This window comes from Lampris incognitus, chromosome 10 (genome assembly GCF_029633865.1).
Source record: "Lampris incognitus isolate fLamInc1 chromosome 10, fLamInc1.hap2, whole genome shotgun sequence".
NCBI lineage: Eukaryota > Metazoa > Chordata > Actinopteri > Lampriformes > Lampridae > Lampris > Lampris incognitus.
Window position 1 is genome coordinate 21236136 of NC_079220.1, and position 19190 is coordinate 21255325.

The 19190-nt window shown below is 44.6% G+C and overlaps 1 protein-coding gene across 1 annotated transcript; it reads left to right on the top strand.

Annotated features, from left to right (window-relative positions):
• The first annotated feature begins 3429 nt into the window (after nt 1-3429).
• LOC130119376 (keratin, type I cytoskeletal 13-like) lies at nt 3430-17326 on the top strand. The gene is made up of 11 exons (XM_056287848.1): nt 3430-4008; nt 5523-5605; nt 6485-6641; nt 7625-7786; nt 8670-8795; nt 9361-9435; nt 11343-11488; nt 12918-12977; nt 14388-14447; nt 15852-15911; nt 16891-17326. The coding sequence occupies exons 1-11, from the start codon at nt 3430-3432 to the stop codon at nt 16949-16951; spliced, it is 1569 nt and encodes a 522-aa protein (XP_056143823.1). The 3' UTR covers nt 16952-17326.
• The last annotated feature ends 1864 nt before the right edge of the window (nt 17327-19190 follow it).

The following is a 19190-nucleotide window of genomic DNA, read 5'->3' on the forward strand; positions in this document are numbered from 1 at the left end:
TTTTGTTGTCCATCAGTGGTGTGTCAATTCTACCTTGGTGTTTGTATGTTTTGTTTTGTGTGAGAGTTTTACATATACTGGCTGCCAACTAATTTCCCTATAAGGGACAATAAAGGTACTTTGACTCTGACCGGTCTGCAGATGTGCAGTCCATACTCAGCAAGCTGTGATGCTGTGTGTTCTGACACCTGTCTATCATAGCCAGCATTAACTTTTACTGCAATTTGAGCTACAGTAGCTCTTCTGTGGGATCGAACCAGATGGGCTAGCCATCGCTCCCCATGCACATTAATGAGCCTTGGGTGCTCATGACCCTGTTGCCAGTTCATCAATTGTCCTTCTTGGACCACTTTTGGTAGGTACTGACCACTGCATACTGGGAACACCCTACAAGACCTGCTGTTTTGGAGATACTCTGTCTGACCCAGTCGTCTAGCCATCACAATTTGGCCCTTGTCAAAGTCACTCAGATCCTTGAGCTTGCCCGTTTTTCCTGCCTCCAACACATCAACTTCATGAACTGACTGTTCACTTGCTTCCTAATATATCCCACCCCTTGACAGGAGCCATTGTAATTAGATAATCAGTGTTATTCACTTACCTGTTAGTGGTTTTAATGTTTTGGCTGATCGGTGTATACACTCATATTGTGTGTATAAATATGTGAGTGTACATATACACTGCTCAAAAAAATAAAGGGAACACCTAAAAACACAATATAGACCTCGATGAATGAAATATTTCAGCTGAAAATCTTTATTTATTAGACAGAGGAATGTGTTTAGAGCAAAATAACCTAAGAATGATCAATGGAAATCAAAATCCTTAGCCCATTAAGGTCTGGATTCAGAATCATACTCAAAATCAAAGTGGAAAATGAGAACATAGGCTGATCCAACTTCTGTGGAAATTCTTCAAGACGATTCAAAATGAGGCTCTGGGCATGCTCCTGATGAGACAACGGATGGTCTCCTGAGGGATCTCCTCCCAGACCTGGATCAGGGTATCGGTCAACTCCTGGACAGTCTGTGGTGCGACATCGCGTTGGCGGATGGTACGAGACATGATGTCCCAGAGGTGCTCGATTGGATTCAGGTCTGGGGAACGTGCAGGCCAGTCCATAGCATCAATGCCCTCGACATACAGGAACTGCTGACACACTCTGGCCACATGAGGACGAGCATTGTCATGCATGAGCAGGAGCCCAGGGCCCACTGCACCAGCATATGGTCTGACAATGGGTCTGAGGATCTCATCCCGGTACCTAATGGCAGTCATGGTACCTCTGGCTAGCACGTAGAGGTCTGTGCGGCCCTCCAAGGATATGCCTCCCCAGACCATCACTGACCCACCGCCAAACCGGTCATGCTGGAGGATGTTGCAGGCAGCAGAACGTTCTCCACAGCGTCTCCAGACTCTCTCACGTCTGTCACATGTGTTCAGTGTGAACCTGCTCTCATCTGTGAAGAGCACAGGGCGCCAATGGCGAATCTGTCAACCAAGATGTTCTCTGGCAAAGGTCAATCGGGCTGCACGGTGTTGGGCTGTGAGCACAGGCCCCAATTGTGGACGTCGGGCCCTCATACCATCCTCATGCATTCTGTTTCTCACTGTTTGAGCAGAAACCTGCACATTAGTGGCCTGTTGAAGGTCGTTTTGTAGGGCTCCGGCAGTGCTCCTCCTGTTCCTCCTTGCACAAAGGACCAGATAGCGGTCCTGCTGCGGGGTTGTTGTCCTCCTGCGGCCCCCTCCACGTCTCCTGGTGTACTGGCCTGTCTCCTGGTACCTCCTCCATGCTCTGGACACTGTGCTGGGAGACACATCAAATCTTCTTGCCACAGCACGCATTGATGTGCCATCCTGGATGAGCTGCACTACCTGAGCAACTTCTGTAGGTTGCAGATACCGCCTCATGCCACCTCTAGTGGTGAGGGCACTAGCAAAATGAAAAACTAACCAAAGATCGGCCAGAAAAGATGAGGACAGGCAAATGGTCTGTGGCCACCACCTGCAAATCCATTCCTGTTATAGGGGTTGTCTTGCAAATTGTCTAATTTCCACCTGGTGGAAATTAGACAATTTACCAACAGGTGAAATTGATTCACAAATCAGTGTTGCTTCCTAACTGGACAGGTTGATATCTCAAAAGTGTGATTGACTTGGAGCTACATTGCATTGCTTATGTGTTCCCTTTATTTTTTTGAGCAGTGTACTTAAACAGGTACCCCCCTTCATGGCAACAGTGTTCCCTGATGGCAGTGGCCTCTCTCAGCAGGATAATGTGCCCTGCCACGCTGTAAAAAATGTTCAGGAATGGTTTGAAAACATGTCAAAGAGTTCAAGGTGTTTCTTTGGCCTCCAAATTCCCCAGATCTCAATCTGATCGAGCACCTGTAGGATGTGCTGGAAAAACAAATCTGATCCATGGAGGCCCCACCTCACAAGTAACAGGACTTGAATGATCTGCTGCTAACATCTTGGTGCCAGACACCAGAGGACACCTTCAGACGTCTTGTGGAGTCCACGCCTCAAGAGGTCAGAGCTGTTGTGGTGGCACGAGTGGGACCTACACAATATTAGGCAGGGGGATTTAATGTTTTGGCTGATCGGTGTACATCCATGCACACCCATGCATGCAAACACAAGCGTACACACACCTGGATTCAAGTGGGTGCACTTACTCACAAACACACCACCACCATGTACTAAGTGTGTGTTTGTGTGTGTGTGTGTGTGTGTAGTGTAGTGTAGTGTAGTGTAGTGTGTAAGTGTGTAAGTGTAGGTGTTATTTGTTAGTTTGCTTCAACAGTGACTCAAAAAACAACAACAACAACAACAACACAAAAAAAAGGAAAAAGAAAAAGGAATAAAACAAAATGTGGGGTAAGATTGGTGCTAGCTGTCTTCATGTGCTATGTTGCAGAGCTGTTGTTGTCATGCCACAGGTGTGTGTCATTCCATGGCGACATAATAAAACAGGAACCGAAGCTTTCTAACCTGGGAGCGTTTTCCCAGCGTGTGCTTGTCCTCCCTGCTGCCGTCGCCGGCGGTGATGAACAGAAGCATGAGGAAATCTGCAGAGATGCACACAATGTTCCAGCATGCAAGTCAGTACACGGTGAAGTTCTTCTGCGAAGGAGATGAAATGCAAGGCAAGCAGGAATAGATACACATACACCTATGGGGTGTATATGGTTATTGTGTCACAAGGGCCGCGGGGAATTAAAATGAATGAGTCTTTTTTAGTAACATCACGCCCTCATTTTCCACACACCCCCACCCCTCTCCCTCTCCTTCTCCTCCTAATAAAAACAGGTGGCGGATCTCTGACACTTCACTTCTCTCTCCTCCCCAGCCGGAGCAATAAGTTGGTCAGACAGATAGACAGCCAGCCAGCCATCTGTTCTTGTGCGTGTCATCATCATCATCATGACCACTCTCATGTCCTACTCCTCCTCTGGATCCATCAGGGGCTCCATGGGTGGCGGCGCCCGCATGTCGTTTGGGGCCGGTGGCTTGGGTATGGGTAATATGAGCGCGTCAAGCATGTACGGCGGGGCAGGGGGCTCGGGGGCGCGCATCTCCGGCATTAGCACCTCCAAGTCCTTGACCTCTTCCTCAGGAGGTGCTGCTGGTGCTGGAGGCGGCTACGGTTTTGGTGGCGGAGCCAGATTCGGGGCCGGAGCCGGAGCCGGAGCCGGAGCCGGATTCGGAGCTGGAGCAGGATTCGGGGCCGGAGCCGGATTCGGGGCTGGAGCAGGATTCGGGGCCGGAGCTGGATTTGGGGCCGGAGGTGTGGTGATGGATGATAGCCTCATCGGCAACGAGAAGTACACCATGCAGAACCTGAACGACCGCCTGGCCACCTACCTGGCCAAGGTGTCTGCACTGGAGAAGGCCAACGCGGAGCTGGAGCTGAAGATCAGGCAGTATGTGGAGAGTGCGAGTAGCCCTGCCACTAGAGACTACACTGAATTCCTCACCACCATCGCAGAGCTGCAAGTCAAGGTAGAGGGATAGACTGTCACACTGCTCCCTTACATCCCAGAAAGTTGATCAGTTAGTTCATCTGGACACAAAGAGAAATGTTTCATTGCTCATCTAAGTGAAGTCACTTAGATGAAGTCCAGATGAATTGATTCAACTTACTGGGATTTTTACAGCTGAATCATTTAGCATGCATCAAGACATTTTGCTTCCTTACAGTTCAGTGGTTCTCAGTCAGGTTCTCGGTTACCACTGGTAGGCTCCTGCTGTTGTTTTTATTCTGCCAGGTAAAGTATGCTCAACCTGGGGTTCCAGGTTCCAGGGTAATTATTCAATATTTGCATTTATCATCTTTCCGTGGTATTGTACCGGATAGGCTAATGTAATGGGTAGGCTATGTGGCACTGAAATTCATATACTGTCGGAAACTGTCTATGGCTATACACGATTTTATTGTTTAAATGAACGATAGCGACAATTTGTTATTGACAATTTTTCACAAAATGAGGACTGGACACTTTTAGGGGGAAGGAAAACAAGTTTTGGTTTGATAGGCTGCTTGATGGACTTAATCTGGATTCTCAAACATAGTGTTTTTGCAGCAGATATCGTGCTATATATCAATGTTGTGTAAAATACCCTTTGAATATCAGGATAATAATATTTTCCATATTGCCCAGCACTAATTCCAGTTACACCCTCCACTCAGGAGGGTTTTGGACTTGAAACAGCATGGTATTTAATTACCTGGCAGAATAGAAAAAAATAGCAATACTGCTGGAACCTGAGGACCTGATTGAGAACCACTGATAAGTTTATTCAACTTGAAGTTGAATCACACCCATTAAATTTTGGGTGTGGGCCAACTAAAGAATGTGTCTTGGTTGGATTCTTAACAAATGACAAGAGGAAATGAACACAGCATTTTAAAGAAGAAGAAGTAGTAAGATTATTTTACAGTATTAACATCTGATTAATGGCATGGCTCAGGAGGTAGAGCAGGTCGTCTATTAATTGGAAGGTCACTGGTTTGATCTCCAGCTCCTCCAGAGAGTGTGTCGAAGTGTTCTTAAGCAAGACACTGAACCCCTAACTGCTCCTGATGAGCAGGTTGGTGCCTTGCATGGCAGCCTCCACCATCAGTGTATGACTGGGTGTGTGTGTGTGTGTGTGTGTGAATGGGTGGATGTGAGGCACACACTGTAAAGCACTTTGAGTGGTCAGCAGACTAGAAAAGCACTATAAAAATGCAGTCCATTTACCATTTAAAAATGTTAAGTAAGTACCAACACACACAAGGTTATAACTATTGACATCTCTTAAAATGTAAAAAGACTACATAAATAGATGTGTGCAACATTAAACGAGTTTGTTCAAACCAATATCAACATAGTTTAGCATCCTAAGGTGTAGCCTTTATAGCTTCGCTAAAATCTATCTTTCCTAGAGGGGAAAGCTATAATGATGATAATAACCATAGTAACAATAATGAGTGAGAAAGTTAATCAGAAGATAATGTCATTGTTGTTTTTCAGATCCAGGATGCTGTTGTTGCCAGGGGATCAGTCGTACTCAATATTGACAATGCCCAGCTTGCCCAGGATGACTTCAGAATCAAGTCTGTAACTCACCTGTGTTGCTTTTCCCCTTTTCTTTGTTTCTGACAGTGCTTCTTTGGTTGTCTAGCTTTCTTTCTTTCTCCTCTATTTTTTTTAACAACACAAAACAGAACAGAGAATAGATTGGAATATAAATATTGTTAATAAATGGGTCACAATAATAGGACAGGATCAAAGCCTAAATTACATCATCAGTTACATCATCCATCATCCATCAACCCCATTTTTGCAAGCTCCTATAACAGCCTTAATGCTCATGCATTAAAAATAGCATTAATACCAGGGATTATGGTTACTGGTAGAGTAATCATAATCGCTAAAATATTTCATTGTTATTGTTGTCATTATTTATTATTGTATATTTATAATCATCTTTAATTTTCTTATTTTTATTATCTATTATTCATCATCTTAATCCAACAGATTGTTAGACAGCAGAGCCAACAAATGTATTATTTTTGCATTATTTACTATTAAGCATTTACACTTAGCCAAGTTATCCACAAAGTTTAATTTTTTGTCTTTTTGTCTTTATTTTTGATTGACACCTGGTCAAGGAAGCAGGGTCAGTGATGTAAAATGCCAAAGCCACAAAAACTTGGCATCAGATTTCTAAATTTTAATATCGAGTTTTCGTCCAATTAAAAAAAAACATATTTCAAAAGTGTTGATATCAATTTTCAAAAATCTGTCGAGTTTCTTTTAACATCAAAACTATGATTTTAATATTAAAGTAGCTTGGCACACACCAGCACCTTGACATAAAGTGACTGCCCACACAGTAACTCTAATATGTCATGATCAGCCAGCGTTCAATATGTGGCCCATGATAAACGAAGCATAATGGAAGTGTTAAGCCTGCCTTCTTGTGTGCACAGGTATGAGAACGAGTTTGCCATGCGTCAGTCGGTGGAAGCAGATATCGCCGGGCTGAAGGTGCTGCTGGGAGACATGGGCGTGGCCAAGACAGACCTCACCATGCAGGTAGAAAGCCTGATGGAGGAGATGGCCTTCATGAAGAAAAACCATGAGGAGGTAGGTTCACTATACAGCATCGGACTAAACCAAACTTTTCCGTGTTAGCGGTGGAAATGCAAACTTTTGTTAAGACTCCTGGGCAGCACAACTTGTTTAAGAATGACAGAATTTTCCCATATCATACCATACCATACCATACCATACCATACCATACCATACCATACCACACCACACCAAACCATACCATACCATACCACACCACACCATACTATACCATACCATACCATACCACACCACACCACACCATACTGTATCATACCATACCATACCATACCACACCACACCACACCACACCATACCATACCATACCATACCATACCATACCATACCACACCACACTGTATCATGCCATACCATACCACACCATACCATACCATACCATACCATACCACACCACACCATACCATACCATACCATACCATACCACACCACACTGTATCATGCCATACCATACCATACCACACCATACCATACCATACCACACCACACCATACTGTATCATACCATACCATACCATACCATTCCACACCACACCACACCACACCATACCATACCATACCATACCATACCACACCACACCATACTGTATCATACCATACCATACCATACCACACCACACCACACCACACCATACCATACCATACCATACCACACCACACCATACCATACCACACCACACCACAACATACCATACCATACCACACCACACCACACCACACCACACCATACCATACCATACCATACCATACCATACCATACCACACCATGCCATACCATAAAACACAATAACAACATGGGGCTTCACATAACCTGGCGATAAGAGAAACAAGCCAGTTAGCAGGTGTTTGCAGGTTCGACTCCCAAAACTACTCGGGTAAAAGTATTTGGGCATGCTCTGACATGATTATGGTTATATGGGGCTGTCGCTATGACCACCAGGGGGCGCCCCTAGCCTCTTTTTAATTCATCTCTTTCTCCAGGACATGTTGGCCATGAAGGACCAAATGAGCGGTCAGGTGAATGTGGAGGTGGACGCCGCTCCCCAGCAAGACCTAACAGCCGTGTTGGCCGAGATCAGAGACCACTACGAGATGGTGGCCCAAAAGAACCGCAAGGACCTGGAGGTCTGGTTCCAGACCAAGGTACAGAGAGAGAGCGAGAGCAAGAGAGAGAGAGAGTCAGGCTATTGTCCTTACACAGCGAGTGCAAATTTAAACTTTACACTACCTATATAGAACAACAAAAAAACAACCAACAACAACTCATAAATACATACAACAACATCCTACTAATGAACCCTACAGCACCCTGCAACAGTCACATGAGCAACAACACAGGACGGTGGATCCGGTCACTTAGCTATAAGTGCGTATAATAAAGAGAGCTGGTTCAGTGCCCCTATTGTAGTAGATCGGGGGGAGAGGAGGGGGGGGGTCTATGATACAATAGACCATTGTTTTTTTATGGTTTCCTATCCCCTGGAGCCAAAATAGAGCCAGAGTTTTTCTCTTCCATCCCTCTTTTCAACTGCCCTAAAAATGATTAAAAAGAGACAAAGTCAACGTTAAAACATTGTCTGAGCACCTTATAGTTCTTCTATAGACTTCCTTTACAGTTCTCCATTTCCCATCAAAATCATCAGGATGCACATATAAAAAAGACAGATAATGGTGATGAAATTCAACTTAAGAGTTGAGCCAAGAGTGGACATCAACTAAAGAAAGTCTTTGTTGGAGCACTCAACCAAAACAGCACCACAATTAGCTGAGGAAGGCAGCACATTCGAGAAGAAAATGGCACAGAAGAATATTCACTCTTTGCTAAATCTAATCTAATCACATCCTCTTTGAAATTTGACTTAAATTTGCATCACTGGCCTCTTCTGTTGTCCTTCTATCCTCTCCTCCACACCCACATCTGTACTTCTTCTCCATCCTGTCCCGTACCCTCCTCTCCCTCTCTATCCTCCCTCCTCTCCTTCCATTCCTCTCTTCCCCTCTCTGCTCTGCTCCACCCTCCTCCCAGAGTGAGTCCATCAATAAGGAGGCGGCGACCTGTGAGGTTACCTTGAAGACAACTACCACAGAGGTGAAGGAGGTGAAGAGCCAACTGCAGGCCCTGGAGATCGAGCTCCAGTCACAGCTCAGCATGGTATGACTGGACTGCCACATCCTGATAGGAGTCCATGCCTGTATTGGCCTCCGGCACACCTATTCACATTCTGACAAATGTGAATAAGTAGGGTTCAGAGCAAGGGCGGGAGAGGTTACGGTTGCTGTAGCAGAACATCACACGGCAGCTTCTCAAAAGCCAAGTTTGGGTAGTTTAATGCCAGATGGTTAATAGTTGACTTTAGATGTCCCAAGAGAAATTGTAATCCACAAGAGATCAACTCCATCCAAGTCTGAAAAGAACAGAATGGTAGTCAGTACATCAACAGATTTGGAAATTAGATCCAAATTTCTAACTGGTCAAATTTCTTTGTACTAAATGCAATAAGCTTCTTGTCTGCTCATATTAATTCAGCAATAGGACTGGAGACAGCTTTTTAAAGGTTGGGCTAATTTTTAAAAAAAAAAGGTGTGATTTGTGTTTTCTGATGAAAATGAAACATTTATTTGATTTATTTTCAGTAAATGAGCATGATTGTATCAACCAAGACTTTTGTCCTCCTGTGTGTCTGACTCGGTGTCTTGCCCTTCCTGTCTCCCTGTAGAAAGCATCTCTGGAGGCTTCCTTGGTGGACATAAATAACCGTTTCTCTATGCAGCTGTCTGAATACCAGATGAGGGTGAGCACAACTGGATTTTTGGTTCTGATACCACCACACCACAGGAAGTCTTTCCATTCCATTAAACCCTCTACCCACTGCGGTAAAGCAAAAATATGTGACCAGAAATTCATGGACAAACATTTCAAGAACACAGAAGCACCCCGAGGATGAGTCTTTGGGGGAGTCATAGTTTCAAAAGTATCCCATAACGTGTTCGGCTTTTATATCATTTTTCAGAGAAGGTGCCAAGCTTATTCAACCACTCTATATCTTCATTGCAGAATCAGAATCAGAATTTGTTTTACTTGCCAAGGAATTTACAGATGCCAGGAATTGAAATTGATGTTTTTCCCTGTGATGCTGAAACAAAAACAAGAAACAGTTTAATTTATTTGGTCTTCTCCATGCATGAGAAGTTTTAGATGACTTATATATATATATAACAGAGAATGGTCCGAAAAAGAGAAAATATCCAGTGAGCGGCAGTTCTGTGGGCAAAAATGCCTTTTTGATGCCAGAGGTCAGAGGAGAATGGCCAGACTGGTTTGAGCTGATAGAAAGGCAACAGTAACTCAAATAACCACTCATTACAACCGAGGTATGCAGAAGAGCATCTCTGAACGCACAACACGTCGAACCTTGAGGCAGATGGGCTACAGCAGCAGAAGACCACACTGGGTGCCACTCCTGTCAGCTAAGAACAGGAAACTGAGGCTACAATTCGCACAGGCTCACCAAAATTGGACAATAGAAGATTGGAAAAACGTTGCCTGGTCTGATGAGTCTCGATTTCTGCTGTAACATTCTGATGGTAGGGTCAGAATTTGGGGTCAACAACATGAAAGCATGGATCCATCCTGCCTTGTATCAACGGTTCAGGCTGCTGGTGGTGGTGTAATGGTGTGGGGGATATTTTCTTGGCACACTTTGGGCCCCTTAGTACCAATTGAGCATCGTGTCAACACCACAGCCTACCTGAGTATTGTTGCTGACCATGTCCATGCCTTTATGACCACAGTGTTCCCATCTTCTAATGGCTACTTCCAGCAGGATAACGCGCCATGTCATAAAGCTCGAATCATCTCAGACTGGTTTCTTGAACATGACAATGAGTTCACTCAAATGGCCTCCACAGTCACCAGATCTCAATCCAATAGAGCACCTTTGGGATGTGGTGGACCAGGAGATTCGCATCATGGATGTGCAGCCGACAAATCTGCAGCAACTGCGTGATGCTATCATGTCAATATGGACCAAACTCTCTGAGGAATGCTTCCAGTACCTTGTTGAATCTATGCCACAAAGGATTAAGGCAGTTCTGAAGGCAAAAGGGGGTCCAACCCGGTACTAGCAAGGTGTACCTAATAAAGTGGCCGGTGAGTGTGTGTGTGTGTGTATATATATATATATATATATATATATACACACACACACACACATACATACACACACACATACACACATAGAGAGAGAGAGAGAGCGGCACAGTGACCCAGTGGTTAGCGCTGTTGCCTCACAGCAAGAAGGTCCTTGGTTCGAACCTCAGGGATGTCCAACCTTGGGGATCATCCCAGGCCGTCCTCTGTGTGGAGTTTGCATGTTCTCTCCGTGTCTCCGGTGGGTTTTCTCCGGGTGCTCCGGTTTCCTCCCACCATGAAAAGAAACATGCATGTTAGGGTTTATACTCCTGTCTTTGCTCCTGACCAAGGCAATGGGAAAAGAACTGGAGTTGGTCCCCGGGGCAGCATGAAGGTGGCAGCCTACTGCTCCTAGTGACACAGATCACAGCAAGGATGGGTTAATTTGCAGTAACTGAATTTCCACAAGGGGATTAATAAGGAAACTTAATTAATATGCTTAAAAAGTGACTTATTTATTATTTACATCAAGCTAACAACTATGTGGCTCTTCTTCTTTTTCTACAGGTGACCAGCATGGAGGAGCAGCTGGTGCAGCTCCGGACCGACCTGGAGCGCCAGGGACAAGAGTACCAGGTGCTCCTGAACATCAAGACTCGGCTGGAGATGGAGATTGCTGAGTACCGGAGGCTGCTGGATGGAGAAGCTGACAGGTGGGAGGCGATTCATGTCACTTATGTGGGGACACTCTTGTCCTTCCAAAACCCATTAGATCTGTTTTTCAATTGACATTTGAACAACAACCCCAAAACACAAGTGATCTTTACCCTGCAAATCCCAGCTTTCGTGTAAGGGGAGTTCCTAAAATGATCTGTTACTTTAAAAATGGCATAAGCCATTGCAACCACGTTATTAAACAAAAGTTTGGTTTTTTTTTATCAAAGTGTAGATATTTCACTTTGGTATACATCTGCTGAAATGCCTTTTTTCTTTTTTCTTTAATGAATTCAATTGTTCCATGAAAACAACAATTTGAAGATACAATCCTTAACATTTCTTTAATAATAAATCACAAATCACACACACGAGCCACAATGAGTACTACATCTTATTTGTAGTCTGAGAAAATCACTTGCAACAGATCCATTTCTCTCTGGCTCCTCCATCCAACTACACTGGAAGACTGTTCTACTGTAGCATGGATTAACTGTCCAACAGAATCGCCAAACCTTCATCATATGTCAGATGGATAAAATAAAGCAGAGTCTTTGGGATTGCAGCTTTAAATCATGGGTGATTTATCAACCCTGGCTGTCTTGAGTCTACGCACGATCAAAAAGGAAAATTTTTCCAATATGAATGTTTTCCCCCAATTTCAATAGTTTCAATCCAGGTTACACACATTATATATATACAAGGCTCAGCGTTTTCGGTTTTTACCGATTTTCACCAAAAAATACCGAGATTTTTAAACTGATTTTAACCCGGATTTTATCTTTCCACGGATCCAAAAGTTGTTCCTTTTCGTGTGACAGTGTGCTCTTGTGGCGAAATTGGGCATGCTGGATGGCTTTGAAAAATAAAAACCGAAAACGCTGAGTCTTATATATATATGTGTGTGTATGTATATATATTATAACGTGCATGGATTAGTAGACACGCTGGCGAATTCGGGGGGCAACGCAACCACAGGAACTGCCGCGGCCGGGACGCGAACACGTATCGCCCGCACCGCAGGAGGCATCGCTAACCGCTCGACCAAAGGGTCAGACCCGGCGATCAGTGTGTCTTCTTATCCATCCATGTTACAATATATATGTATATATACACACACACACACAACTTGAAATGTGTATTAATTTATTCATACAGGAAGAAAACCTGACCACGATAACTGTGTATGTTCTATCAAGAATGAACTGAATTTATAATGGCTTTAAAGTACACACACATTTGAAAAATACATTCATAATAAAATATTTAGTTAATGAATGAATAGGAACATCTTAATGTGCAGACCATTTTAAATCTTAGCATATCGCTTAGTTTTTCTGGATAGATAATGTGAGTTCCCCCCCCCCCTCAAATACTGATATTTATCCTCCAGTCTCTAAGGTTCTTGACTGTTTTTTTGTCTGTCAGCTCTGCTGGCTGCATCCAGATGACCAAGGCCGTCATCTTCGCTGATAAAGAAGAAACCAGGTAAGAGCAACGCTCATTCTTACTTGAGTCGTTATCATTATAAATAGGATGTATTCAAACATGGATGTACTGATACCACTTTTTTTCATTGCTGATACTGTTCCAAGTACAAATCGTAAAGCAGCTGCTGTTACCAAGTACTGATTCAATCCATTACTTCGCTGAGCAGTGCAGACTTAGACCATTAGTTTGGGGTCAATGGATAAAGAAAATCTGAGAAAGAATCAGTTTTTTTTCAGCTCAAGAAATAAGGCTTCCATGTGTCAAAAATGCAGTAAATCAAGCCAATTTGCTTTTAGCTGTGACGTACACTGATGAGCCAAAACGTCATGACCATGTGGCTAATATGCTGTTGGTTCTCCTCGTGCCACCAAAACAGTGCCAGCCCCTACTAGACCCCTGATGGTGTCCTGAGGTACCTGGCACCAAAACATTAGCAGCAGATTCTTCAAGTCCTGTAAATTGCTTGGTTGAGCCACCATGAATCAGACTCACTGGTCCAGTACATCCCACAGATGCTCAATCGGATTGAGATCTGGAGAATTTGAAGGCCAGGGCAACACCTTGAACACTTCAGTATGTTCTTCAAATGATTCCTGAACAATGTGTGCAGTGTGGCAGGGCACATTATCCTGCAGAAAGCGGCCACTGCCATCAGGGAATACCGCTGTAATGAAGGGGTGTACCTGGTCTTCAATGATGTTTAGGTAGGTGGCACATATCAAATTGACGTCCGCATGAATGGCCAGACCCAGGGTTTCTCAGCAGAACATTGCCGAGAGCATCACACTGCATCCACCAGCTTGCCTTCTTCCCACAGTGCATCCTGGTGCCATTACTTGCCCAGGTAAACGGCGCACATATACACAGCCATCCACGTGATCTAAAAGAAAAGGGGACTCATTGGACCAGGCGACCATCTTACATTCGTCCATGATCCACTTCCAATGCTCATGTGCCCATTGTAGGCATGTTTGATGGTGTACAGGGGTCATCAAAACTGTGATGCACTGTGATTGTCCTGACACCTGTCCATCATAGCCAGCATTAACTTTTACTAAAATTTGAGCGAACGGGTGAAAAGTTTCACGTTGTACATATCAAGTTTTGACAAACATTTGACAGCTGATGATTGCTTATGGCATGGAACAGGCTTGTACTGTCCATTAAAGAATCACTTGAACCACTGGATTATATATTCGCCTTGAAATGTGTATTAATTTATTCATACAGGAGGAAAATAAAATACTTAGTAAATGAATGAAGGTGAACATCTTAATGTGCAGACCATTTTGAATCTTGGCATATCACCTTAGTTTTTCTGGATAGATGAATGTGAGTTCTTTTTTCTCAAATACTGATATTTATCTCCCACTCACTAAATTTCTTGACTTTTTTTTTGTCTGTCAGCCCTGCTGTCACTTCCCTGATGAAAAAGACCGTCATCATCAGCAATGAAGAAGAAACCATGTAAGAACAACATTCATTCTTACCTGAGTCATTATGAGTCATTATCATTATAAATAGGATATATTAGTGTAAGTGACATGATCGGCGATACTAAATTGTCCCTAGGTGTAGGTGTGTGTGTGTGTGTGTGTGTGTGTGTGTGTGTGTGTGTGTGTGTGTGGGCCCTGTGATGGCCTGGCGGCCTGTCCAGGGTGTCTCCCCGCCTGCCGGCCAGTGACTACTGAGATAGGCAGGATAAGCGGTTTGGATAATGGATGGATGGATGGTGTAAGTGGTGTTTAGGTAGATGGCACGTGTCAAATTGACGTCCACATGAATGGCCAGACCCAGGATTTCCCAGCAGAACATTGCCCAGAGCATCACACTTCCTCCATTGGCTTGTCATCTTCCCAAAGTGCACCCTGGTGCCATTACTTGCCCAGGTAAATGGCGTATACGCATCCAGCTGTCGACGTGATCTAAAAGAAAGCGGGACTCATCGGACCAGGCGATCATCTTACATTCGTCCATGATCCAGTTCCAATGCTCACGTGCCCATTGTAGACATGTTTGACGGTGTACAGGGGTCATCAAAACTGTGATGCACTGTGTCCTGACACCAGTCCATCATAGCCAGCATTAACTTTGACTAAAATTTGAGCTACAGTAGATTTTCTGAGGGATCAGACCAGACAGGCTAACCTTCACTTCCCATGTGCATCAATGAGCCTTGGGCGCCCATGAGCCTGTCGCTGGTTCACTGGTTGTCCTTCCTTAGACCACTTTTGGTAGGTGCTGTTCACGGCATAATGGAAACACCCCACAAGATGATCTGCCGTTTTGGAGATGCTCTGACCCAGTCGTCTAGCCATCAAACTTTGGCTCTTGTCAAAGTCAGTGGCAATGCCTGCAAGATGTATCATGGATAAATGTCAACGACATGCACAGAATTATCGACAAACTTTCACCTGCACGGCTACACCTACCAGCAAACGGGTGAAAAGTTTCACGTTGTACATATCAAGTTTTGACAAACATTTGACAGCTGATGATTGCTTATGGCATGGAACAGGCTTGTACTGTCCATTAAAGAATTACTTGAATCACTGGATTATATATTCGCCTTGAAATGTGTAATAATTTATTCATACAGGAGGAAAACCTGACCACTATAACTGTGTGTGATCTCATATCAAGAATGAGCTGAATTTATAATGGCTTTAAAGTACACACACATTTGAAAAATATATTCACAATACAATACTTAGTAAATGAATGAAGGTAAACATCTTGATGTGCAGACCATTTTGAATCTTGGCATATCACCTGAGTTTTTCTGGATAGATGAATGTGAGTTCTTTTTTCTCAAATACTGATATTTATCTCCCACAAACTAAATTTCTTGACTTTTTTTTTGTCTGTCAGCCCTGCTGTCACTTCCCTGATGAAAAAGACCGTCATCATCGGCAATGAAGAAGAAACCACGTAAGAACAACGTTCATTCTTACTTGAGTCATTATCATTATAAATAGGATGTATTGGTGTAAGTGACATGATCGGCCATGCTAAATTGTCCCTAGGTGTGTGTGTGTGTGTGTGTGTGTGTGTGTGTGTGTGTGTGTGTGTGTGTGTGTGTTTGTCCGCACTTTTTTTTGTTTTGTTTTTTTCAATCCCCCCCTTCTCCCCAATCGTATCTGGCCAATTACCCCGCTCCTCTTTTTTTTTTGGAGCCGTCCCGTTCGCTGCTCCACCCCCTCTCTGCCGATCCGGGGGGGGGGGCGCCCCGACCGACCAGAGGAGGCGCTAGTGCAGCGACCAGGACAAATACCCACATCAGACTTCCCGCAGAAACGGCCAGTTGTGTCTGTAGGGACGCCCGACCAAGCTGGAGGTAACACGGGGATTCGACTCGGCGATCCCGTGTTGGTAGGCAACGGAATAGACCGCTACGCTACCCGGAACCTTTAGTCGAGTGGTTAGCGGTGTCTCCCGCGGTGCGGAAATTACGGGTTCGCGTCCCGGCTGCGGCAGTTCCTGTGGCTGCCCCCCGAATTCGCTACATTGGTGTCAGAGGTGGGATGGTGAGACCGTGAGGTCATCAGAAGCGTATGCGCCCAGAGGCGTGAAGGAGCTAATAAGTAGCGACCAGATGTGACTGGCTTCTAATTAAAGTATAAGTTGGCATAATAGTGTCTAAGTATTGCACATTTTGGGTGTAATATGGCATTTTATGCGGTTTCTAATTACAGCATAATTTAGGTGTATGGTGTCTAATTAGGGTGTAACTGTTTGTTTACTGTCTAATAAAGACCATATTATTTCTATTTGTTGTCTAATTTGATACAAAATATGGCTTGTTACGTCTTATTACCGAAAGTTTACCGTAGTGTATAAGGTGCGCCTTTTCTCTGAGACTGAACGAAATCCCTTAATTTTCACATCTCTCCTTCCTTCAACGACCCAGCTCTTCTATTACTACTACCACCACCACCACCCAGATCGAGGAGGAGGAGGAGGAGTCTTGAGGCGTGAACCAATCGACACCCGCACGGAGATGACCTGACCAATCATTCATCTGTCTGGCCGGGTTTGGGGTCGGATTTCCACCAATCACCTTCGTCTTTGCTCTATCACCGCGCCAAATATCTCTCTGCAAGAAGCGCCTGTCTCAACCCCAGATCCCCACGCATTTTTCTTTTTCTTTTTCTGTTAATGTCTCTTCTTTAAAGAAACCTATGCGATGTCAGCCAGCATTAACAGGATGGTGCGTTTGTGAGGGGTTAGCTGTCATGTCACATTGTCTTTACTACTTCAGGTCACCCAGGGTGGCCGCCCTTTCCCCAACTAAGACGACACAAGTCTTGCTTGTCTACTGGTTTGAGCAATAAAGCTGAACAAAAAACGGGATAAACCAAGTCTTTTGTGTTTTTGACTTAAGAGCAAAACTTAAATCTATAGGAGGTGCGAGGAAAACACAAGTAAACTGCTAGTAATAACTAGAGGGGTTTAGCGCCCCAAATTATTTCATTACTCTCGCAATTAAGGTGAAACCACACGACCCGTCGACAACTCTTCAACACAATATGAAACATGGTCAGAGCCTAGGGAAGTGTGAGATTACTTTAAGGGCACTAGGGTGTAACAGTACAGTGGTGTCTAACCAAATGCCTTTAAGTGACAATAATTGGCACATTTTCATTCCAACCAATCCCTAGGCTAGTTGATTTCCCTTATTAGCACAACTTCAACTAGAGAGGATAAATGTACATAATTGGGGGATCAACTGGTGAAGTGGGGGGGGGGGGGCGTCAGTGCTTCACCTGCACACCTTGGTTCAAACCATTCTGAGATGCCTCTGCCCTGCTTAAGTACCCCTTGGTTGCAGGGGGGACAAATAGAGATATTTCCAAAGGGGAATAACTACACTATCAGCGAAGACAGATAGGGCACACACATCCAAAGTATAAAGACAGGTGCAGGTGTAACCAGGTTAAAATTAATGTTTTTATTTTATTTTGTTTGAGTATGAAATATCACCAAATCCTGTCTGTGTGCTGTTATTTGTGTTTACTACATTTTATTTTATGTCATTATTTACTTTTATGTGTTTTACAACGACCGTCATATACGTGTACTGTCGCTTTAAGAGAGAGGTCTTATGGGTACACGGAAGACGGAACGCGGGAGAGGCCATTTTTGTTTTGTGGGAGGAGTCTCAAGCAGCGATCGAGCCGAGCGACGCGTGTTTCTTACCGGAGGACAGTTTTGCTGGTTGAGGAGAACGTAACCTTGAGTATCCCTGTAAGAAGATACTGCAAGCTGTGGGATAAAATACTTGTTTATCCTTTCTTACATCGGAGTCCCGTGGACGGTTTCTCCTTCTAACGCACACGAGTGAAGTCCGGGCAGTGGTTGAACTTCGACCCCCACGTCCGTAAGAAACACCGCTCCCGCTGGAGGACTGGACGTTTGTCGAAGGGTTTGAAACCAAAATAAATGGCAAGGTGAGCCAAATAGAGTCCTGTGTGTCCCCCCTCCTTCCTTGATCATGATGATGATGCTGATGATGAGAGACTGAGGGCCCCCCACAACATCTGGGACCCCACCGAAAATAGAACACAACGCAGAGCTAATGATGAGAGTGACGGGCATGCAGCAGGCTGACCAGCATAGAACAGCATAGGACTGCCCCCGTTACACAGGACAGAAAGCATGCACAGGATGGAGATTCTTAGCAGACCAAAACAGATGAGTCAATGAACACCCTGTTGACAATGACAAGCTGTATACGACCCCTAACGGAAGCAGCCGAAAGTAGTAGTAGACATAATGAAATACATAAGTTCAAAAGAATCCCGTGATAGGCCGCTCTGATGGCGGAGCGGAATAAACCGCCGTTCTTGCAAGCCGCTCGTCATGTGGCTGGGAGGTTCGTATCCCAGACTCGCCGTAAGCGGTCACGGCCAGAGCGTCCACGGGGTAAGGCATTCATTAGGCCACCCTTACCCGAGGGATAGTAGGTGTAGATCGGTGTAGTGTTCGGGCACTCGTCGTTCTCCAGCGACCCCTCTGGCCCATCCGGGCAGGCGAAAGCATTCTCCCTAGATCTCCTTCGCGGCCTGATGGTAATGCAATCCATGCGAGGCTTCAGCGTGTAAAATAGCGAGAGCAGCCGACACGAGTTTGAAGAAAACTGGTGTTACGACTATCTCCTTCCTGTGGAAACGTGAGCCAGGGGAGTTATTCGACAAGAGTTCCGGCCGT